At 45.2% G+C, this 23952-nt stretch overlaps 1 protein-coding gene across 1 annotated transcript in view; it reads left to right on the forward strand.

Moving 5' to 3' along the window:
* The window catches only part of DNAH5 (dynein axonemal heavy chain 5), a 208789-nt gene that overhangs the window by 22341 nt on the left and 162496 nt on the right, over window positions 1-23952 (forward strand). Inside the window, exons 11-16 of the mRNA XM_064160720.1 lie at window positions 2005-2220; window positions 4895-5002; window positions 6430-6515; window positions 7301-7622; window positions 19145-19351; window positions 22114-22285. Of these exons, the coding sequence (XP_064016790.1) occupies window positions 2005-2220; window positions 4895-5002; window positions 6430-6515; window positions 7301-7622; window positions 19145-19351; window positions 22114-22285 (1111 nt within the window). The remainder of the gene's footprint in view (window positions 1-2004; window positions 2221-4894; window positions 5003-6429; window positions 6516-7300; window positions 7623-19144; window positions 19352-22113; window positions 22286-23952) is intronic.

Genomic DNA, 23952 nt, shown 5'->3' on the forward strand with positions numbered 1-23952 from the left:
GGGAAGAATCTAGTTTTATTGTGCTAGGAGTATAGCTTGCACCAAGAAAGCAGGATGAAAATTGGAAGCTATAATGGGGCACTGTGTAATCTGAATGTGGGAAGAATTAAATTTTAATGTGCTAGGAGTGTAGCTTGCACCAAGAAAGCAGGATGAAAACTGGAAGCTATAATGGGGCACTGTGTAATCTGAATGTGGGAAGAATCTAGTTTTAATGTGCTAGGAGTGTAGCTTGCACCAAGAAAGCAGGATGAAAACTGGAAGCTGTAATGGGGCACTGTGTAATCTGAATGTGGGAAGAATTAAGTTTTAATGTGCTAGGAGTGTAGCTTGCACTAAGAAAGCAGGATGAAAACTGGAAGCTATAATGGGGCACTGTGTAAATGTGGGAAGAATCTAGTTTTATTATGCTAGGAGTGTAGCTTGCACTAAGAAAGCAGGATGAAAACTGGAAGCTGTAATGGGGCACTGTGTAATCTGAATGTGGGAAGAATTAAGTTTTAATGTGCTAGGAGTGTAGCTTGCACTAAGAAAGCAGGATGAAAACTGGAAGCTGTAATGGGGCACTGTGTAATCTGAATGTGGGAAGAATATAGTTTTAATGTGCTAGGAGTGTAGCTTGCACCAAGAAAGCAGGATGAAAACTGGAAGCTATAATGGGGCACTGTGTAAATGTGGGAAGAATCTAGTTTTAATGTGCTAGGAGTATAGCTTGCACCAAGAAAGCAGGATGAAAACTGGAAGCTATAATGGAGCAGCATTCCAGCTTCAGCAGGATTTTTCTTCTGGGCGGTGATTTTGAAAAATCTGAAGCATTATTATGCAATAAAACTGCTCAGCAAACAATCAGTATTTTCAGTCTGAACAGTGAGAGATGGGTGATCCTCTTGGATATTCAGAAGTATATCAAGCCTTGCTATAAAATGGAGTGAATGCAGTCTCACAGTATCAAACAAAGGAACGTACAAATACATGTATGTGCAGTGCAGCAGCCATCCCTAGAGGCGTTCAAGCAAAGCCTGGATGGGGCACTTAGTGCCATGGTCTGGTTGATTGGGTAGGGCTGGGTGCTAGGTTGGACTGGATGGTCTTGGAGGTCTCTTCTAACCTGGTTGATTCTACAATTCTATGAAATGTGTTGTTGCAGAAAGCTGTTTAGCTTGCCACAGAAACGTGGTCAAGGTGCTCACAGACCAATGTGATCAAAGGCAATGCCACATGGACTCCAGATGATTCAATGTGAATTATGCCAGAAACCTTTATTGATCATTTCATCTCTCAATAAATACCCTCAGGGCCCCAAGGCACATGCCTACACATTAGCATAATTAGTCAAGGACAACCCACTCCATCAGCATAAACCATGACTTTTCTCATTAATGAGGTGTCCATTATCTATCCCTTCTGAGATAAGGTAGCCAGCAGCTGCTGGGAACCAAGGTCAGCATCTGCCTGTTATTATCCTTCTTTACTTTGCATTCCCACAATGTGTGATCCTCTTTTGGTATTATTTGGTTAGTTTTCACAGAAATTATTTGACTGAATTTATTGTGTTCACAATTGCTGAAACTTCTACTTGCCATCAAGTTCATGCTGTCTACAACTACCTGAAGGGAGGCTGTAGCCAGGTGGCTGGTGGCCTCTTCTCCCAGGCAACCAGCAATAGAACAAGGGGACACAGTCTCAAGTTGTGCCAGCGTAGGTCTAGGCTGGATGCTAGGAGGAAGTTCTTCACAGAGAGAGTGATTGGCATTGGAATGGGCTGCCCAGGGAGGTGGTGGAATCACCGTCCCTGGAGGTGTTCAAGCAAAGCCTGGCTGAGGCACTTAGTGCCATGGTCTGGTTGATTGGCTAGGGCTGGGTGCTAGGTTGGACTGGCTGAGCTTGGAGGTCTCTTCCAACCTGGTTGATTCTATGATTCTATGATGCTATGTTTTTTTCTAGCTGATGACAATGTCTTTTACTACATACTTGACTTTCTCCTTTTAAATCCTTTGTTTTCAGGAGTACCAAAATTGCTTTCACAAGGTAAAAGATGAATTGGAACACAATCCAGCTGAAAGACAGTTTGATTTCAGTGAGATGTATATCTTTGGAAAATTTGAATCGTTTCATCGACGTTTGGTGAAGATAATCAATATTTTCAAGGCTATGGAAACCTACTCAGTTCTACAGAAGTCTAATATAGAGGGATTGGAAGAAATGATCACTAAATATGAGGTACACAGTAAATCTTGCATCTCCTGTCAGTCTAACTTTGAACAATATGCAATTATGAAAATTAGAAAAGTATTTATAAAAAGTACTCTGTGATTTGTGCTAACACCATTGCTTGGACAGATTTACTCTGATATGGGTCAAGAATTGGTTGGAAGGCTGAGCCCAGAGAGTGGTGGTGAATGGTGCCACATCCAGTTGGCAGCTGTCACTAGTAGTGTTCCCCAAGGATTAGTCCTGGGCCCAGTCCTGTTCAATATCTTTATTGATGATCTGGAAGAGGGGATTGAGTCCAGCATAAGTAAGTTTGCAGATGACACCAAGCTAGGAACAGGTTTGGAGCTGTTGGAGGGTAGGAGAGCTCTGCAGGGGCACCAAGATAGGCTGGCTGGATGGGCAGAGGCCAGTGGTATGAGATTCAATAAGGCCAAGTGCAGGCTTCTGCACTTTGTCCACAAGAACTCCAAGCAGCCTTACAGGCTGGACACAGAGTGGCTGGAGAGCAGCCAGGCAGAGAGGGACGTGGCGGTACTGGTAGTTAGTAGCTGCAGATGAGGCAGCAGTGTGCCCAGGTGGCCAGGAGAGCCAATGGCATCCTGGCCTGTGTCAGGAACAGTGTGGTCAGTAGGAACGGGGAGGTTATTCTGCCCCTGTATTCAGCACTGGTCAGGCCACACCTTGAGTGCTGTGTCCAGTTCTGGGCTCCTCAATTCAAGAGAGATGTTGAGGTGCTGGAAGGTGTCCAGAGAAGGACAACGAAGCTGGTGAGGGGCCTGGAGCAGAGCCCTGTGAGGAGAGGCTGAGGGAGCTGGGGGTGTGCAGCCTGGAGAAGAGGAGGCTCGGGGGTGACCTCATTGCTGTCTACAATTCCCTGGAGGGAGGCTGTAGGCAGGTGAGGTTGGTCTCTTCTCCCAGACAACCAGCAATAGAACAAGGGGACACAGTCTCAAGCTGTGTTGGGGGAGGTCTAGGCTGGATGTTAGGAGGAAGTTGTTGTCAGAGAGAGTGATTGGCATTGGAATGGGCTGCCCAGGGAGATGGTGGCACTGCTGTCCCTGGAGGTGTTCAGGAAAAGCCTGGATGAGGTAGCAGCAGCCCCTGTGCTACCTGCTTATCCCTTTTATCAATATACAGCCCGAGACTAATCATAGAATCAACCAGGTTGGAAGAGACCTCCAAGATCATCCAGTCCAACCTATCCCCCAGCCCTATCTAATCAACTAGACCATGGCATTGAACATGGATTAGCCAATCAGAATGGCACTTTGGCAGGCTTCACCATATTAGGCAAAGCCAGGGCTTTCACCCTCTCTTCACACTGTTGCTTTCCCCAGTACAGAAGGAGGAGCAGGGGAACATGTCCGGGCAAGCCTGGGCACAGATAAGCCCATGTTTGCCCTATCAGGCTTACTACTACCGTGCCTTACTAGTGACTGCCTTCAAAGCTGACTGCACTTCCACGGTGGTTGATGGTGCAGCCAGATTTTCCTTGCAGTGGGACAGTTCCATTTTTGTGCTGCAGAAACACAAAGAAATAAAACTTCAGTTTCTTGAAATAAGTGATTGTGAAAAACGGTGTTCAAGAAAAGCCTGCATGGGGCACTTAGTGCCATGGTCTAGTTGATTGGTTTGGACTGGATGATCTTGGAGGTCTCTTCCAACCTGGTTGATTCTATGATGATTCTACGATGATTCCATTGCATTACTCAAGTTGTAAAGTAGGAGTTTTGTGAAACCTAGTTACTGTGAAGTCAGCTTCAGTCACAGAAGCGTTAGGAGAAGTGATACATGCTTGGGTAGAATACAGTAGATGGAAGGCTCTGAATAGTATGTGGAAAGGACAGAAAGTGATTGTACTTCTTTAACAGTGTGCCCAGGTGGCCAAGAGAGCCAGTGGCATCCTGGCCTGCATCAGGAATGGTGTGGCCAGCAGGAGCAGGGAGGTCATTCTGCCCCTGTACTCTGCACTGGTTAGACCACACCTTGAGTGCTGTGTTCAGTTCTGGGCCCCCCAGTTTGGGAGGGACATTGAGATGCTTGAGCGTGTCCAGAGAAGGGCGACGAGGCTGGGGAGAGGCCTTGGGCACAGCCCTATGAGGAGAGGCTGAGGGAGCTGGGATTGGTTAGCCTGGAGAAGAGGAGGCTCAGGGGTGACCTTATTGCTGTCTACAACTACCTGAGGGAGGTTGTGGCCAGGAGGAGGTTGTTCTCTTCCCTCAGGTGGCCAGCGCCAGAACAAGAGGACACAGCCTCAGGCTGTGCCAGGGGAAATTTAGGCTGGAGGTGAGGAGAAAGTTCTTCCCTGAGAGAGTCATTGGACACTGGAATGGGCTGCCCGGGGAGGTGGTGGAGTCGCCATCCCTGGAGCTGTTCAAGGCAGGACTGGACGTGGCACTTGGTGCCATGGTCCGGCCTTGAGCTCTGTGGTAAAGGGTTGGACTTGATGATCTGTGAGGTCTCTTCCAACCCTGATGATACTGTGACACTCTGATAACCAATGTACTGAAGCATTTGGCATGGACATAGCTACACTTATGTGACTGATTCTATGACTCGAAATATTTTTGAAGTAGAAAGTTATTACATTTCAATTCTTTCTGCTTTAATTTGGTGTATTAAGTCTTTTTGATAAGTTGATTTTTGGTAATAACTTTTTTTTTTCTGTGAAACTGTCCAGAGCATTGTGGACATGATGAAGAAAAAGCATTACAGTTGCTTGGATCAACGAAAGACTGACTTTGACCAAGACTATGAAGAGTTCTGCAAAGAGATAAATGATCTTCATGTAGGTTTTATGATTCAGTTAAGTTTGCTGATAAATCCTCATGAAAACAAAAATACCTGTGGCTGAGTTACATTTTTCTAATGTATCTCCCCTTTAAAGCTTTCAGACTAGTTTAACAGAATAGGCCACTAAGGACCTGAAGGGTTTCCAACAGAGGAGTTTTTCATTACTGTGCTTCATTTGGAAGTTATGCTAGCAAGAGTAACACCAAAAAAGATTATTTGATTGGATGAATGAGATTATAATGCAAGTAAATTGGATAATTAACTTTAGTTCTGAAATCACAAATTGATGGAAGGAAAGGGTAGCTGTAGAAGAAAAAAACTAAACCAAACACTTGGATTTCTTTGGCTGCCAAAGATGTAAACAAGCATTCTTTGAGACTCTCAGCATGGTAGAACATTTGAGGGTGTGTCAAGGTCCAAAGAACAGAGATTAACAATACCTCTGTCCAGAGGAGCAAGATCTGTTCTTATAGATTTCCACGTTGTAAGATTAAGGTGCAAGCAAGACCAGATATCACCACAAAACTATTAAAAGATAAAATTGGACAAAACAGAGGGAGAGAGAGAAGGGAGGGGAGATAGATAAAGAGAACAACAGAGAAAAAGAGAAGCAGGGAAGGAAATGAGCTGCGATTATATTACCATCAGTTGCAGATGGGGGGAAGAGAGAGAGAGACAGGTGTGTGGCCCAGGGATGATCTGTGGAGTTCGTCAGGGGTGGTTCTGGTGGAGGACAGCTCTGGTGTTGCTGCTGGTGGTGGTGCAGCTGTGGAGGTGCACCCTTTGGCAGGCATTGCTCCTGTTTTTTTAGAGAATTTTTTAGCTCAGTGTCCAGATGCAGCTCCCCAGGGATTCTTCCTGTGTATTCCTGCATTTGCAGGGGTCCAGCAGCAGTGCTGGGGGAGGGCCTCCACCCCCTTCCTGCGCTGTACCTGCCCACATCCCGAATACACATAAGCCTTTTCTCTTCGGTGTAGCTGACATGAGATGTACACATGCTGGGCATTCATCCAGGCACAGGCACAGGAATTTCCAAGGCACTGTCTGCTGATTTGCATCCCTGAGCTTTCGGCCAAGCACCTTGTCTGAACCCGGGAGGTTATCTTTGATGATTAGGGAGAGATGATGCAATCTTTGTCTTTGTTGATGAAGAAGAGGGAGGATTTAGACTCTCATAGGGTGCAAAAGCTTCTGTTGGTTGCACAGCTAGAGAGGGAACTTGGGAAGAAATTGCCTTGAAAGTTGGTTGTGTTTGGATTAATTCTTGAAGGGGGGAAGAAAGGGAAAATTGCTAATGAGGTTAGTTTCACATAAATTATACTCTAACATAGTGCATGAGAAATCCTGCCAAATGATGCCTGGCATATTTGAAGTGTGTATCTTACGTAGTTCCCTGCTGTAGAATTCCTTCTTCTCCTTCAGGATCAATTAAAGATTTTCATGGATGTCACCTTGGAAAATATTCTGAGCACTGAAAGAGCACTGAGCACATTGAAGAAATTTGAAAGGTACTGTGTCCCATCCAGATTGCTGGAATTCTCCTAGGCAGTGAAATGAACACTTTGAGTATGGTGGGAATTGTGGGGGAGGAAAGGATAAGGCATCTATCTCAAACATAATAAAAACCCCCTTCAACTGTCTCACTCAGCTATGTTAGATGATGTTAGATAGCTGTTCAGCTATGTTAGATGATGTCTTCTCAGCAATGTGGATGAATACAAAACATACTTCTTGGTATCAGAAAAAGGAAAATGCTAGTGGACATTGAACTTAATATTTTAAAGTTAGCATAAATACAGGAATACATGGTCTGTTCACATAGATGCCTTAGCTTTGCCCTTGAGCAGTGACATTAAGCTGTTACCACAGTGCAGTAAGGAAGGAATAAAGTACTTATATTAGGAAACAGTGAGATTTGCCCTGGTACATTTACATTGCTTCAAAGCAGCCTCAGTCTTCATTGTATCAGTTTTATGATAATATTCTGTTAATGGAGTAGACTGATAGTGGCTGATTGGTTACAGTTAGCTGCACGTAATTTTTAGCTCAGTGTTTGGACACAGTGGCAAACAGAAAACGTGTAGGCTTACTTGGAGACTTTTATCATCTGATCAAAATCCTGGTTCCGTGGAATCAGGTTGTAGCATGATTTGATCAAGCTTTAGTGAAAGCTTTGCCGCTGAAGCAGGAGTTGCCTAAGAAATGCAAGGCTGGCTGTAATTACTGCATTTTCCAATAATACAGTAGAAGAATTTCAAATATATTAAAGAATTAACTTTTTTTTTCCAAGCAGATTACAAATCCCAAATCTTGGCATTGATGAGAAGTATCAGAAAATACTTCAAAACTATGGTCGTGACATAGAAATGGTCTGTAAGATCTACAGTAAGCAGAAACAGAATCCTCCCCTGGCTCGTAATCTGCCTCCAATAGCTGGCAAGATCATGTGGGCACGTCACCTATTTCACAGGATCAGGCAGCCCATGGAGTCTTTCCAGCAGCACCCAGCTGTTCTACAAACACCAGATGGCAAGCACGTAATCCGCAACTACAACAGAGTCGCAAGAGTTCTCACCGAGTTTGAGGTGATCTACTACAGGGGATGGCTTCAGCAGGTAAAGCACTGCTTGTGAGTAGGTTATTTCTTGAAAGAAAAATTAAAAGTGGTGGATTTTGTTGTTGGTAGACTAATAGCATCTGGTTTTATAGAGCAGATTCAGACAGCAGCGTGAATGACTCTCTGGTTAACAGCAGCAGTTGGGTATTGTTACGAAGGGGAGATTAATTAATGCAAGATGATATTTTTCGATAATTAATATTGTTTATTGATTTTCATATTCAGAACTCTGCCACCCCTGACCACTCATTTGAATAATATTCAGGTTCTTGCATGGTCATGGAAACGTTATATGGATAATATCTAGATCTAGTAATAACCAGCAAAATATAGTCATTAATTGAAATGGAAGAGAAGATTCCTGTAGTCAAATGCTGACTCCAGTCAATGTACCACTTGCCCACTGGATGGACTCAAGGAGTTCGTTTCTGCTTATGGCAGAAGGCAATGGAGAATTACAAAGACACTATAAAGCATTTACTCACAAATTATCATTTCTTGACTCGTGAGGCTAGCCACAGTCCCAGACAGTGCCCTAACACTTTCAGGCAACTCTGTCTTGTCGACTGCTGAGACTTGATTCTTCCCAGGCTTCTGGGGAAAGCAGGCAAACAATCTCTGACCTTGTCTCCTGGCTCCTCTGGATGATCTGTGTATCTCCAGGACTTCTTGTCTTGGCAGGAGTCTTTCAGGTGCAGGCAGGACGTCTTGCGATGTGCAGTCTCAGCACGATGTCATGCTGGCTGTGCAGGCCGATAGGCATTTGGAGCCCATTCCTCAACAACAGTGGAGTTTCCAGGCAAACAAGAAGGCAGTAGGCAACGGCAGCAGGCAACGGCAGGCACAAATACAATGGCACAGCACAGCAGAGCACGGCAGAGCATGGCATTTGCCTGCATATCTCTTTTATCAATCTGGACTGAAATCAATTGCCCTTTGGACACAGAATAGCCAATCAGAATGGCAGTTAGCCAAACCTTACCGTATTAGGCAAAGCCATAGGCTTGCTTTACCCAAACCTGGGAAAAGCACAGGCCTTGCACAAGGCAGGCACAAGCTAAGTGCATGTACCTTGTTTACCACAGGACCAAGACAAGTGTGGGCAGGCCAGAGTCCTTAGACTTAGTGGCTCCAGGTTATTTTGTGTTATTTCCCATGGTTGCTCCTCCTGTGGAGCAGAAAAACATGTCTGGACAAGCCAGGACATGTATTAAGCCTATTTTGGACCTATCACGCCAGGTATGCTAGGCTGTAGACTTAGGATGCCTTTTGAGTGAGGGGTGGAATTAAAAAATAGGTACTTTATTAAAAAAATGTTTGTGTTGGTAAACAGAGGCTGTACTGCCTGTAGATGATTGTAGGAACAATTGAAAACCTTCATTATAATGAGAACTAGTCATTGTGGAAATGTATAATGCAGTGGTAGCCTTATCTGCTTCTCTGTGTCTGCCATATGCTACTGACCACACTGAAAGGTCATGTGGATTTTTGTCAGCTGGTTAGCTTAAGGTAAAAGCAGACACAGAGGTTTCCTCTGTTTTTTTGAGTGAATGTACATGTAAAAAGCATCCCTGCTCAACAAATAGAGGACACTGTAGAATCAAATAGCATATTCAGTACACGTGTGTTTTGAGCCTGTTGTGCACTGAGTCTGGTAGGCAGCTACCTGCTTGCTTACTTCCTCCACTCACTCTCAGAGGGACAAGGAAGGCAAACAAAAAGCAAGAAAACTTGTGGATCAAGATAAGGAGTTGTTTAGTAAGTGAAGGAGAAGTGGAGAATGTGATGGTTTGGGTGTTCCCCCCGCCCCACTTCAAGAAAATCACCCAGACTAGACTCAGTCAATCTGGAGATTGAATGAATGAAGCTTTATATTCACAGCTTAGCACAACATACAAGCAGGTATTTACAATATCTACAGCTATAGACAGAAATAGACAAGTTAAAAAGGTAATACAGAAACACAGCAGCCCCCCCAGAAACCAGAGTCCCAGGAGGGGCTCCCAACCACCCTTCCACCTTCTTTCCACCCCTCTACCTTACCCCAGATTTTACCTTACACTCCAGGTGAGTTTGGAGGCTTGGCTAGGGGGGTTAGGAAGCAGAAGGATTAGTCAGGCAGGTTAGAGAGGAAAATGCAGCCCCAGAGACAGAGAGCAAACAGCTGCATTATCTGTTTGTGTTCTTATACCTCTCAGCAAGCCTCTGAGTGCAGCAGCCATCACCATTGTTTTCTTTTCACAGCCTATCAGCTAATTCTTCTCACCAAAATATTCTATCTGGGCTCATACTGGCACAGAGAAAAAGAGAAAGAAAACAAAGGAGTGTTGCAAAGGCAATCTCTCACCACTTCCTGTGGGTAGACCAATGTCCAGCCAGTTCCCAAACAAGACATAACTAACCCCTTCACACAGTGCCTCTCCCTTTTTGCTGCTGAGCATGACACATGACATGTAATGTCCCTGAGGTTTTGAGGCACCTGCCTGGTTTTGTTTTCTCCCAGCCTCTTGTGAACTCCCTCAGTCTATTCATTGCAGCGGGCAGAGTGAGAAACAGAGAAGTCATTGATGCATTTTGAGTACTCTTCAGCAAAAGCTAAAATGTTAGTATGTTATCAGTATTGTTTTAATTACACATCCGAAACATAGTAGCATACAAGCTGCTATGAAGAAGAATAACTGCCAGTGAAGCTTGGTACAGATCCATTTAATTTTCCAGCATCCATTTGGTAAGGCAGAACACTTTGTAGTCTGAATATTGTTCAAAACCCATGGTTTATCATCAGTTCTAAATCTTGGTTGACTGAATTTGCCCTCTTGGGTTTTGTACATAGAATCTCTGACTGCCTCCATACTGTCAGAAGATTCTGCAGGGCCTACTAGATGATCTGGATGAGGGCATGGAGTCAGTCATCAGCAAGTTTGCAGAAGACACCAAGCTGGGGGCAGATGTGGCTGGGTTGGAGGACAGAAGTGCTCTGCAGTGGGACCTTGACCGCCTGGACAGATGGGCAGAGTCCAAGGGGATGGGGTTCAATAGCTCCAAGTGCAGGGTGCTGCACTTTGGCCACAGCAACCCCATGCAGAGAAACAGGCTGGGGTCGGAGTGGCTGGAGAGCAGCCAGACAGAGAGGGATCTGGGGGTGCTGATTGATACCTGCCTGAACATGAGCCAGCAGTGTGCCCAGGTGGCCAAGAGAGCCAGTGGCATCCTGGCCTGCATCAGGAATGGTGTGGTCAGCAGGAGCAGGGAGGTCATTCTGCCCCTGTACTCTGCACTGGTTAGACCACACCTTGAGTCCTGTGTTCAGTTCTGGGCCCCCCCAGTTTAGGAAGAACATTGAGATGCTTGAGCGTGTCCAGAGAAGGGCAACGAGGCTGGGGAGAGGCCTTGAGCACAGCCCTACGAGGAGAGGCTGAGGGAGCTGGGATTGGTTAGCCTGGAGAAGAGGAGGCTCAGGGGAGACCTCATTGCTGTCTACAACTACCTGAGGGGTGGTTGTGGCCAGGAGGAGGTTGCTCTCTTCTCTCAGGTGGCCAGCACCAGAACAAGAGGACACAGCCTCAGGCTGTGCCAGGGGAGATTTAGGCTGGAGGTGAGGAGAAAGTTCTTCCCTGAGAGAGTCATTGGACACTGGAATGGGCTGCCCGGGGAGGTGGTGGAGTCGCCGTCCCTGGAGCTGTTCAAGGCAGGACTGGATGTGGCACTTGGTGCCATGGTCTGGCCTTGAGCTCTGTGGTAAAGGGTTGGACTTGATGATCTATGAGGTCTCTTCCAACCTTGGTGATACTGTGAAATTTAACAAGTTTCTGCTGTTCTGTTGGCATGTTCTCCACCTCCATTTTCTACGTTGCTTTGTCAAAGTGGATGTTGTAGAAAAACTGGGCTCAACCTCTCAAATCTCAAAAGGAAGAATCGGAATGTCCAGATGACTGTTTTGAGGGTGGCAACACAGCTAGCAATGCATCTACTTGGTATTTTTGGAACTCATTCCCAGCTGTTTTGGGCAACATGAAAATTTCTAGTACTGATAAGCATCAGTTTTCTCAAAGCTAGTCTTTGACTGAGACCAGAGGTTCCTACTGTCCCTTGTCCAGTCTGAATATACTAATATTTCCTGACTCTTTCACTTCACATCTGTATTTGCCATGAAGGTTTTAAAGGATTGTCAGATTGGATGATCTGGTACTGTAAATGGAAAGGTTTGCATCAATTTAGTATACTAAAACAGGAGAAGGGACGACAATAGTGGATGTTGTATAGTATGCTGTAATCAGACTGCCATGGCTCTGGTGCTGGATATGTTACCGATGAGTAATCTGGTGTTGACAACTGCTGTTTGAAATCAGGGAACCCAAAGAGTATTACCTCAGCTGTTCTTTCAATATAGATTATGTTTCAGATATATCAGATCTAAGTTTGGCACTGTTGACCTCTGTATAATTGGTCCTCCTCCTGGACTGTAAAGAAAATAGCCCGTGCTGTACTTAGAATTGTCTTTAACTTCAGTTGTTTATTCTGGTAACATGAAAATGCTGTCTTTGACTTCATGTCCTCTTCACAGAAAGCTGATCTGTCTTGGTTCTAGTGTACATTTCCCAGAGACTCAAATATAGGTAATAGAATCAATAGCAATTCATAAGATGCCTTTCCCTCTTCCATCCCCCCTTTTTTAAAGAAAGGGAATTAGATGTAGAGAGGAAAAGGTAAAACACACCCAAATAAATAGTCTCACTTCTATTTGAAAGTTAAAAGAGAAAACTTTAACAGTAAATAAAATGTATTTGAGGTAGGGGAGTTACAAAGAAGGTGTAGGGAAGGGAACACAGGATTAAAAACATATATATACACAACCAGATTGATGGCAGTGGGGTTTCCACGTCGTGCACTGATGGCCGCATGGTAAAACAAAGAGCAGCAGGAACAGGAAGGTGATGCCGGCAAGCAGGGAGGAAGGGCAAGAGAGAACAAAACAGGAAGGTCCTCTGTTTTTATAGGGGGGCTAGACAGGCAGTGGGAGTGGGCTAACCACCACACCTGGTAGTGTTTGGACCCACCCCCGAGAAGGGGTCAGGCAGACATGGGGTCAGGGTCAAGACCGCTCCCCCAGGAGGGTTAACCCTTTACATGGTATGAGATGTATATCCCACATGGTTTATTGCTTTGGGAAACCTTTGTCTTTAGTGTTTCTATCTTGCACTCAGTTTCTGTTTTGATGCCAGTACTGTGCTGGATACCTGCATTGTTGTGATGGTTTGGGTGTCCCCTGCCCCCCTACACTTTAGAAATCACCCAGACTAGTCTCAGCTGGCTCTGGGAATATAAATGAAGCTATTTATTTACAGCTGGCACAGTATACAAGCAGATATTTACAGTATATACAGAAATAGACAAGGTAAAAGGTGATACAGTAACACAACTCCCCTCCCAGAAACCTGAGTCCCCAGGAGGGCTCTCAACCACCCCTGCACCTCCCCCCTGCCCCTCTCAACCTTACCCCAGTCCTAAAGAAGAATAGAGGTTCAGCCAAGAGGTTAAGAAGCAAAGGTGAGTGGAAGGTGAGGTTAGGGAGATGCAGCTCAGTCAGAAGCCCAAGGCAGAGTGAGACAAAATGATGAGAGTGTTATCTAATGTTTTCCTTTCTTCTTCAGCAAGACTGAGGGGAGCAGACATCACCATTGTTTTCCTTTCACAGCCTGCAATCTAGTTCTTCTCACCAAAACATTCTAGCTAGCTTCAAACTAACACAATTGTTTCAAGTATACCAATGACAACTTGCACTAAATTGTACCTGCTACTGCCTGGGCATTATAAGATGCATTCTCTGTCTCATCTATAAAGATTAAGCAGGTTGTATGTTTCTTGTGGGGCTACATTTCTTTGCTTTGGCTAAACAATCTAGTGATCAGATATTTGGATGCATACCATACCTTTATGGAGCAGTCAAGTACAGTTTCTACAAAATAACAGCTGAGACATCTCTCCTAAGCTGGTGCCTTTTCCCTGAGCACCTAGTGATCTGTGATTTGGTTCTGATCTGTGCTAAATGTGCCTGGTTTCTCCTGAAGCAGAGTCAAATCTGACTCGAGAGCCATATTAAACTTGCTAGGTCTGCTCCAACCTAATACTCATTACGTGGGAACAAAGGGAGGTGGATTTGTTTTTGAAACACATACACATGCCTTGAGGGTACATAAAAAGTATATCCACACTAACATCACTGCACTGGTCTACCAGATACACAAAAAAAAAAAAAAAAAGAAACTATTTTTAGTAGTCTCCTCGAGGCTAAAATGCTGCAGATGGATGTGAACATGAGTGTCACAGAACACAAGGTGGAGCTCCTGCTCTCCTGGACCAAAGAAAAACTGATTCCCTATGGGGAGTACAAATACAAAAGATGTTGTTACTTTTTATTCTTCTATACAGTGGAAATAATAAATCACTTTCTGATATTTCCAAACCTTTCCCCCCTGTGCTAGTTTGAAGCTAGCTAGAATGTTTTGGTGAGAAGAATTAGATTGCAGGCTGTGAAAGGGAAACAATGGTGATGGCTGCTGCACTCATAGGCTTGCTTAGATGGATAAGAACAAGAGCACAAACATAGATAACAGAGTTGCTGTCTGGACTTTGTGGGCTGCACTTCCCTCTCTCTAACCTAACCTGCTGCCTGTGTGACTAATCCACCTGCTTCCTAACCTCCCTGGCCAACCCTCCAGTCTTCCTTGGACATAAGGCAAGATCTGGGGTAAGATAGAGGAGTAGGAGAAAGGTGGAAGAGCAGTTGAGAGCCCCTCCTGGGGACTCTGGTTTCTGGGAGGGCTGTTGTGTTTCTCTATTACTTTTTAACTTGTCTATTTCTGTCTATAGCTGTAGATATTGTAAATACCTGCTTGTGTGTTGTGCTGAGCTGTAAATATAAAGCTTCAGTCAATTTCCAGCTTGGCTGAGTCTAGTCTGGGTGATTTGCTTAAGGGAGGGGCAGGTAACACCCAAACCATCACACCTTTTAATCACATGGAGACCAATTAGTATTCTAATATTCAAATAAAACAGTTAAAGCAGCAGTGTGATTAGGCTTCCTTTTAAGAGTAATAAAAAAGATTCCGGACCATGAAAGCATTGCATTTACTCTGCTTCCAAAGTTGCCCAGAGGTTGGATGTAAGCAGGAGTTCCATTCAGATTGGTACATGATCTGTCTGCTAGGTAGCAGAAAACAAGTGGAAAGCACAAGGAGTGTAATGGATTAGGAACCTTTCCTCCACCCCCCTTCCCAACTTGAAATTACCCAGACTAACTCAGACTGTTGTTTTGGAGGGGTTTCAGTCTGCGTTTGGGGTGAAATATGAGGCTGATTTGAAGGTCTTAAATAATTTATTAATACATACAAAGAGGATTTCCCCCAAACTTATGTACAGCCGACCCACACACATTCTTTGTATGTGGTTTTACAGGATGTCTATTTACAGCTGAGTTAAGCAACTTGGTAGAGGTTTAGAAATGTCCTGGTCAGAGAGTCTTGTGGCATAAAGTGCCACTGGTAAAGCTGGTAAAATTCTCTAGCAACTTGAATCAAGAGAGTTCCAATACTCACGAATTGGAAGTCTCAGTATCTGTGGTCCCCAATATATATATATATATATATATATATATATATATATATATATATATATATGTATAGTGAAAGGCACGCAGTTGATTCTCGTGGAGCTGATAGTTCAATTAACATTTGGGGCACACTGTCTGAGAAGGTTCCACGGGCACAATCGGGCTGATGCGGCGAGCTGGAGCGGCTGCCGGCCGGGAACGCCTCGTTTGGTCGCCCACTGGATAGGTGCAGAGTGCCGTGGAGCAAAGGGTCACGGAAAGCAAACAGAGGTAGTGGCCCCAGGCGGCAGGCAGGGAGAGGTGAGCGGAGCGAGTGGCAAGAGCCCCTTGTTTACCTGGATCGCCCTATTGTTGCGGAGAGCAGGAATTAATTCGTGGCCGAGTCGGGAATTTATCAAAAATAGTTATTTTTTATTTTTCCCAAAAACCTGCCCCCACAACTATATATACTAAGATTAATTTAGTTTAATAAGCAGATTCAGTTGCATGAGAATTAAACTACAAGGATACCATCAATAATCTGACCATGTTGGAAGTCAGAAGTTGGAAAAGGCCTCAGCTATTAATTAATAGCGGTTTCTTACTAAATTAAGCTAAGCCAAATAACTCACTCAGGCTGGCTCGTGCGGTCTGTCTTCCTCCTCCAGCGGCTGCAGGAATCGTTAAGGGTCGTTAAGGGTCGTTAGGCACACAAAGGTGTCAATAGGAAAGCGAATCCCTTTGAAGGTCTCTGCAGTCCAGCCCAGGGGAGTGTGTGAGCTCAGGCAGACACATACGTCCAGGCACAGGCAAACTCCAAAGCGGGAACCCCAAAGGCGGGAAGACCCCCAATAGTTATAACCTTCGCTAGACAAAGGGCAGAGTTACCACACCTTAGGCGCGAAAGCGCACAGCCAGTCCCAGCCTGGCTGCAGCGCGGGAACTCACGGGGCAGTCCTCCCCCCTTCACGGGGCAGTCCTCCCCCCCTTCACAGGGCAGTCCTCACCCCCTTCACGGGGCAGTCCTCCCCCTCTTCACAGCTGCAGGGCAGGCAAGGAGGGGGGAAACCAGGCGGCTTTCCCCTTTCCCCCCCGAAGTCCGGGCAGGAGAGGAATTTAGGGGTACAGGACTCCAGGACACCTATTTATCAGATGTGGGCCGAGACTGATGGCCCTTTGGCCACAAAATAGTCCAATAGGCTTCTGGCAGCAGGCCAAAACACACCAAATCAGGAAGGGTCCACAAGTCTGGTAGCCCCAAACATGGGAAGAGCACAGGTGGGCCACACGCTAAGCTTATGCAACCTGTTTACATCCACATTATACAGCCAGGGCAGGCCAGACTCTAAGGCACCAGGTCTATTGTGCCCCTTTGTCCTTTGGTTTGGGCAGAAAAGCATGTTTGGGTGGGAGAACATGTCCAGGCAAGCATATGTGGTGGTTTGGGTGTTCCCTGCCCCCCCACACTTTAGAAATACCCAAGCTAGACTCAGTCGGCTCTGGGAATATAAATGAAGCTATTTATTTACAGCTGGCACAATATACAAGCAGATATTTACAGTATATACAGTTATAGGCAGAAATAGACAAGGTAAAAGTAATACAGAAACACAACTCCCCTCCCAGAAACCTGAGACCCCAGGAGGGGCTCTCAACCACCCCTGCACCTTCTCCCTGCCCCTCTCAACCTAACCCCAGTCCTGAGGAAGACCAGAGGTTCAGCCAAGAGGTTAAGAAGCAAAGGTTAGTGGCAGGTGAGGTTAGGGAGATGGAGCTCAGTCCAAGCCCAGCCAGAAAGTGAAGTCAAAAATGGCGAGAGTGTTATCTAATGTTTACATTCTTCTTCATCAAGACTCTGAGGGAAAGCAGACATCACTGTTGTTTTTCTGTTTCACAGCCTATGATCTACTTTTTCTCACCAAAACATTCTACCCTGCTTCAAACTAGCACAATGTGCAAGCCTATTTGGGCCTATGTGGCCCTCCACTACAACTGTTTTAGAAGATGAGGCTGTATTTACAGCACTGCAATGTTCATGAGCATATATACACAATATGTATGAGTATGGACAGTTATATGCAAGTTAGAAGTAATGCACAACTCCCAGATCTCTCCTGTACAAAGCAAACAGCCCAGAAAGGCTCAAGGCCAACCCCTCCTTCTCTGTTTCCAATTCCCTTTTTATCTCAGAATCGACACATCAAGTGGAAACCCATAGCTTACAGGTAATTGCTGAAATTAGAGGTGAGATGTCAGAGCAGGCAGGGGTTAGAAGAAAAGTGATTAGATAAGCGACACGGATTCCAGACAGAGAGAAGTGAGTGGGAAAACATCCCAGGAGAAAGGGCCCAAACATTGTTTATGTTTTGACTTTTATCCCACTCAGCAAACCAGTAAATGATACAGACATCATCAGTATTTTCTTTTTATAACTAATGATCAAATTCAGAATCATAGAATCAGTCAGGGTTGGAAGGGACCACAAGGATCAGCCAGTTTCAACCCCCCTGCCATGCCCAGGGACACCCTACCCTAGAGCAGGCTGCACACAGCCTCAGCCAGCCTGGCCTCAAACACCTCCAGGGATGGAGCTTCAACCACCTCCCTGAGAAACTCATTCCAGCCTCTCACCACTCTCATGCTCAACAACTTCCTCCTCACGGCCAGCCTGAGCCTCCCCACCTCCAGCTTTGCTCCATTCCCCCCAGTCCTGTCACTCCCTGGTAGCCTAAAAAGTCCTTCCCCAGCTTTTTTGTAGACCTCCTTCAGATACTGGAAGGCTGCAATAAGGTCACCTGAGAGCCTCCTCTTCTCCAGACTCAACAGCCCCAACTCTTTCAGTCTGTGCTCATAGCAGAGCTGCTGCAGCCCTTCTCTGGACACACTCCAGCATCTCCACATGCCTCTTGTAATAGGGGCTCCAGAACTGGATTCAGTACTCCAGGTGGGGTCTAACCAGAGTGGAGTAGAGAGGCAGAATCACCTCCCTCCACCTGCTGGCCACACTTCTCCTGATGCAGCCCAGGCTTTGCTTGGCTTTCTGGGCAGCAAGTGCACACTGCTGGCTCCTGTTGAGCCTCTGGTCCAGCAGCACCCCCAAGTCCCTCTCCTCAGGGCTGCTCTCCAGCCACTCACTGCCCAGCCTGGATTTGTGCTTGCCATTGCCCTGACTCAGATGCAGGACACTGCACTTGGTCGTGTTGAACCTCCTGAGGTTGGCTTGTGCCCACCTCTGCAGCCTGTCCAGCTCCCTCTGGATGGATCCCTGCCCTCCAGCCTGGCTGCTGCACCACACAGCTTGGTGTGGGCAGCAAACTTGCTGAGGCTGCACTCAGTGCCACTGTCCATGGCACTGACAAAGATGTTGGACAAGACTGGTCCCAGGACTGATCCCTGAGGGACTCCACTTGTCACTGGCCTCCACTTGGCCATGGAGCCATTGACAGCCACACTTTGGGTGTGGCCATCAAATTTCTCTCATTAAAATCTTCCAACTGGCCTCAAACCAGCACAATGAAGATAAAGGTATTCAAAAGGTATCTAAAAACTTCACCCAAGAATAATTCAGTTCATCAAGGTGGGTTTGTGTGCCACCTTATTGTGATACATGCAGTTAAGTTTTAAGAATATGAGAGTTTGCATTTAAGAGGATTGAAGTAAGCAAATCTGTGGCTTTGCTTTTGGTGTTAAACTGTAGAGTGCAGCTTTTGATATCCAAGAACCAACAGAAAAATGTCTGTTGGATAAAGAACAGTTCATTTGGGTGCACACAGTTTGTGTTAATAACATTTTGTTGCAGATTCATAACATAGAAAGATTCATTGTCAGCAATACCTGATTTTAGTAGCTGTGGAAGTGATATTTATGTTGAAACCAAAGTGTTGTGTTGTGCGGGCTTGCCTGATCAGGAATGATGACTTTGTTTCCTGCAGATTGAATTAACCCAAAGAGGACTTCAGGCATCTCTCTTGGTGAAAGCTCCAGAAACAGGAGAACTATTCGTGAATTTCGACCCTGAAATCTTAACCTTAATCAGAGAAACAGATTGCATGGCTCACATGTGCCTTGAAATCCCACCATTTGCAAGCATAATTCAACAGAAAAGAGACTGGTATAAGAAGATTGTGGACAATTTGCAGGTGGGTTTATTTCAGTGGTTTTATATGTGTGTGGTGTCCATTCAGATGTCTGGGTTCTCTATGTGGAAGAGAAACAGTGAAGATCAGTTATTATGCATTAAGATAATCTATTTTTTTTTATCTCTGTGACTGTCTCAAGGTTCTTTGAAAAAGAATTTCTTGACTTCATACTTTCTGTGAAGTCACTTCAAGGATGCAAGGGTTTAGAGAAGTTATGCAGAGTTTGGGAGCAATGATCATGGGGAGGAAAGGAAGCTTCTAAGATCATAGAATCATAGGATCATCCAGGTTGGAAGAGACCTCCAAGCTCATCCAGTCCAACCTAGCACCCAGCCCTATCCAGTCAAGTAGACCATAACACCAAGTGCCTCATCCAGGCTTTTCCTGAACACCTCCAGGGACAGTGACTCCACCACCTCCCTGGGCAGCCCATTCCAATGCCAATCACTCTCTCTGTGAAGAACTTAGAATAGAATAGAATCAACCAGGTTGGAAGAGATGCCTCACTATGGCCTGCTTTCTAAATTATAAGAAATGATCTCATCCAATAATGTAGTCAACGTTGTGTACACTTTGTTTTGAGAGCACAACTGGGAGGGGGGAGCAGGTGGTATGCCTTTAAAGAAGTGTAAAACACCCAGCAAGTAGCAGCATATTTCCAGCACCAATGTTTTATACAGGTATCTGTTAAATAGTTTTAAAAAGAGAAGCTGAAAGTTCCCTTTCCTTCATATTTAAATCCTTTGGGTCATTTTGTCTGCCTGTGAACAGACAAAGTTCTTCAGGGTTCAAGATGGGGATTCAAATATAGGTGTCCAGAAAACTGTAGCTTCAAAGGACTACTTAATTCTGAAATGAGGAAAAAAAAGCCACATTAATGAAGTTATTGCAAGGATTTTAAAAATTATTGTTATTTCATGGAATCATAGAATCAGCCAGGTTGGAAGAGACCTCCAAGATCATCCATTCCAACCTAACACCCAGCCCTGGCCAATCAACCAGACCATGGCACTAAGTGCCTCAGCCAGGCTTTTCTTGAAGACCTCCAGGGACAGTGACTCCACCACCTCCCTGGGCAGCCCATTCCAATGCCAATCACTCTCTCTGTGAAGAACTTCCTCCTAACATCCAGCCTAGACCTCCCCAGTCACAACTTGAGACTGTGTCCCCTTGTTCTGTTGCTAGTTGCCTGGCAGAAGAGACCAACTCCACCTGGCTACAGCCTCCCTTTGGGTAGTTGCAGACAGCAATGAGCTCTGCCCTGAGCCTCCTCTTCTCCAGGCTGCACACCCCCAGCTCCCTCAGCCTCTCCTCATAGGGCTGTGCTCCAGGCCTCTCACCAGCTTCATCACCCTTCTTGCTCCAGAACATTTAAAACTAGAACATTTATTACCCCTGAGGGATGGGGAAAGAATCCAAAGGTTAAAAGAGAAAATATGTACATTGAGATATAGTTTAGTAGGGAAAGTAAAAGCTCCATGTGCAAGCAAAGTAAACTAAGGAGTTAATTTACCACTTCCCATTGGCAGGCAGGTGTTCAATCATCGTTAGGAAGGCATGGCTGTGTAACGCTTCCCTGACAAGACAAATACCTTAGCTGTGAATGTCTGAACTCCTCCTTCTTCCTCCACCTTTTATCCTGTGATACAGGATATCCCTTTGGTCAGTCAGGGTCAGCTTTGCCAGCTGTGTTTCCTCCCAGCTTCTTGTGTTACCTCAATGTGGTAACTGTTGGGACAGTGTGAAAAGTAGAATAAGCTTCATTGCTGCTCAATCGCTGTTTAGCAATAGTCAAAACATGAGCATGTTACCAGCACTGTTTTGGTCACAACTCATTGGCATCATATGAGCCACTATGAAGAGTCGAATCATCCCAGCCTAAGTGAGTACAGGCTGCAAAGATGAGTTTCCTTGTGAAGTAGCTCTTGTATTGTTATAAAGATCAACAAATCATCAACTTCTGACAAAAACAATAAAAGCATTTTCTGTACAGTTAATTAGAGCTTCTTATCATAGCTCTCTGCAGCTTAAATTGTTTCTTTCAATTGATTTTGAACATAGTGCTTTTTAATGTTAGCCTAAGGGGTGACCTCATTGCTGTCTGCAACCACCTGAAGGGAGGCTGTAGCCAGGTGGGGTTGGTCTCTTCTGCCAGACAACCAGCAGCAGAACAAGGGGACACAGTCTCAAGTTGTGCCAGGGCAGGTCTAGGCTGGATGTTAGGAGGAAGTTGTTGTCAGAGAGAGTGATTGGCGTTGGAATGGGCTGCCCAGGGAGGTGGTGGAGTCGCTGTCCCTGGAGGTGTTGAAGCAAAGCCTGGATGAGGCACTTAGTGCCATGGTCTGGTTGATTGTCCAGGGCTGGGTACTAGGTTGGACTGGCTGATCTTGGAGGTCTCTTCCAACCTGGTTGATTCTGTGATTCTATGATCAATCAACTTTTTCCTGAACAGGAATTCTATAATGTTCTATTTACTTATTTAAACATGTATTGTAGTCCAGAGAAAAGGAAAAAAATGTGACACAATATACGATGGAAGAGAAATCCCTAACTGGTAATGCAACATAGGCACCTAACTTAACAGGGCTGGGTGCTAGGTTGGACTGGATGATCTTGGAGGTCTCTTCCAACCTGGCTGATTCTATGATTCTGTGATTTAATGCACATGGGAAGAATTTTCTTAAGTTGTGATGAATATGCAAATCTGAAGAGGTTCAAATCAGTGTGCATTAGCTAATGGCTTCATTCCCTGTTTGTTTCAGATGATGCTGGCTGAATATAAAAGAATTAAACAGAAAATCCAACACCCTATTGAACAACTGATGGCTCCTTGGTTAGCAAATGTGGATGATGCTATCCAGCCAGGTCTAATCATACTGACCTGGACATCCTTGAATATTGAAAAATATATTAATACAGTTTTTTATAAGCTAGGTAGGTCATTTGCCTCCTTCCACTAACTTCTGCTTGTTTGTTTCTATGCAGTTGCTAGATATATTATTAACCTTACCATCCTTTATATGATTTGCACTTAATTGACTTAGACATGAAAGAAATCAAGATTTTCGTCTGCCCTGTGCTTTGTGAAACCTCTGCTTTCTATCAACACCCTCTTTTTGTCTTGTGTACTTGTTTACTTTTTACTGGTGTGGATGGGATGGCAGGTAGAATTAAACCAAGCATCAAGTAGTGTGCATCAAGTCCTGTGTCTTCTGAATTCAGAGAATGACATCTACTTTTAAAAAGAGCTCTGAGGTTTCAGACTTCTTCTTATCTTGCCTTTTCTTTCCACAGTGTGCAGAAGTTCTCTGGGGATAGTATCTTCAATGAGTTGGCACTGTCACTGCTGAAGGGCTTTTCATATTAAACTTTTTTTTTAATATATAAGACTCTTTTAAACTAATAGAATAGAATGGAATTCATAGCATGCTTTAGATTGGAAGGGACTCTGGAGATCGTCTAGTTCCACCCCTCTGCCATGGGCAGAGGCACCTCCCACTAGACTTTATCCAACCTGGCCTTGTACACCTTCAGGGAGGGGACATCCACAGCCTCTCTGGGCAACCTGTGCCAGTGTTTCCCCGCCCTCACTCTAAAGAATGTCTTCCTAATCTCCAGTCCAAATCTGCCCTCCTCAAGCTTCAATCCATTTCCTCTCGCCTTATCACTTCAAGCCCTATAGCTGGCTCCTATCCAGCTGCTTGTCCGTTACAACCCCCAGGTCCCTGGACAACTTTCCAGCCACATTTCCCCAAGCCTGGATCACTGCATGGGGTTGTTGTGGTCTAGATGCAGGACCTGGACCAAGACTTGGCCCTGTTGAAGCACATCCCATTGACTATGTTGGATGAGGCCTTGAGCAACCTGCTCTGGTGGGAGGTGTTCCTGCCCATATCAGGGGGTTGGAACTAGATGATACTTGAGGTCATAGAATCAGTCCGAGTTGGAAGGGACCGCAAGGGTCATCAAGTTCCAAGCCCCCTGCCATGCATCTTGAGCAACAGCTCAAGCAGAATGCACATGCATCTTGAGCAACAGCTTTGGTAAAAGAAATGAGCTAGTAGTCTTTTCAAAATATTATCACAGGACTACTGTGGGCAGCCTGATGTAGTTGAGGATGCCTCTGCTTACTGCAGAGGGCATTGGACTAGATGACCTTTGGAGGTCCCTTCCAACCCAGACCATTCCATGATTCTGTGATTGTGCTGAGATGCATATTGGAGTGGGTTGCCCAGGGAGGTGGTTGAGGCCCCATCCCTGGAGGTGTTTAAGGGCAGGCGGGATGAGGCTGTGGGCAGCCTGCTCTAGAGTAGGGTGTCCCTGCCCATGGCGTGGGGGTTGGAACTGGCTGATCCTTGTGGTCCTTTCCAACCCTGACTGATTCTATGATTCTAAGTTCCCTATGCTTGAGCTTAGTTATACACTAAATAGAAAATTCTAATGACTGTTTTCTGTTAACTATTATTTTGTTTTTAACATTATTGTGAGGGATAGACATTTTGTTTGTCAAAATTTTCTGGTGCTAGTAGATTCTTCAAGTGATAACTAGTTCAAGCTATGGGAGAAGGAGAAGTATTCCTGGACCTCAACTGAATTTTAAT

The sequence above is a fragment of the Pogoniulus pusillus genome, chromosome 21 (genome assembly GCF_015220805.1).
Source record: "Pogoniulus pusillus isolate bPogPus1 chromosome 21, bPogPus1.pri, whole genome shotgun sequence".
Classification (NCBI taxonomy): Eukaryota; Metazoa; Chordata; class Aves; order Piciformes; family Lybiidae; genus Pogoniulus; species Pogoniulus pusillus.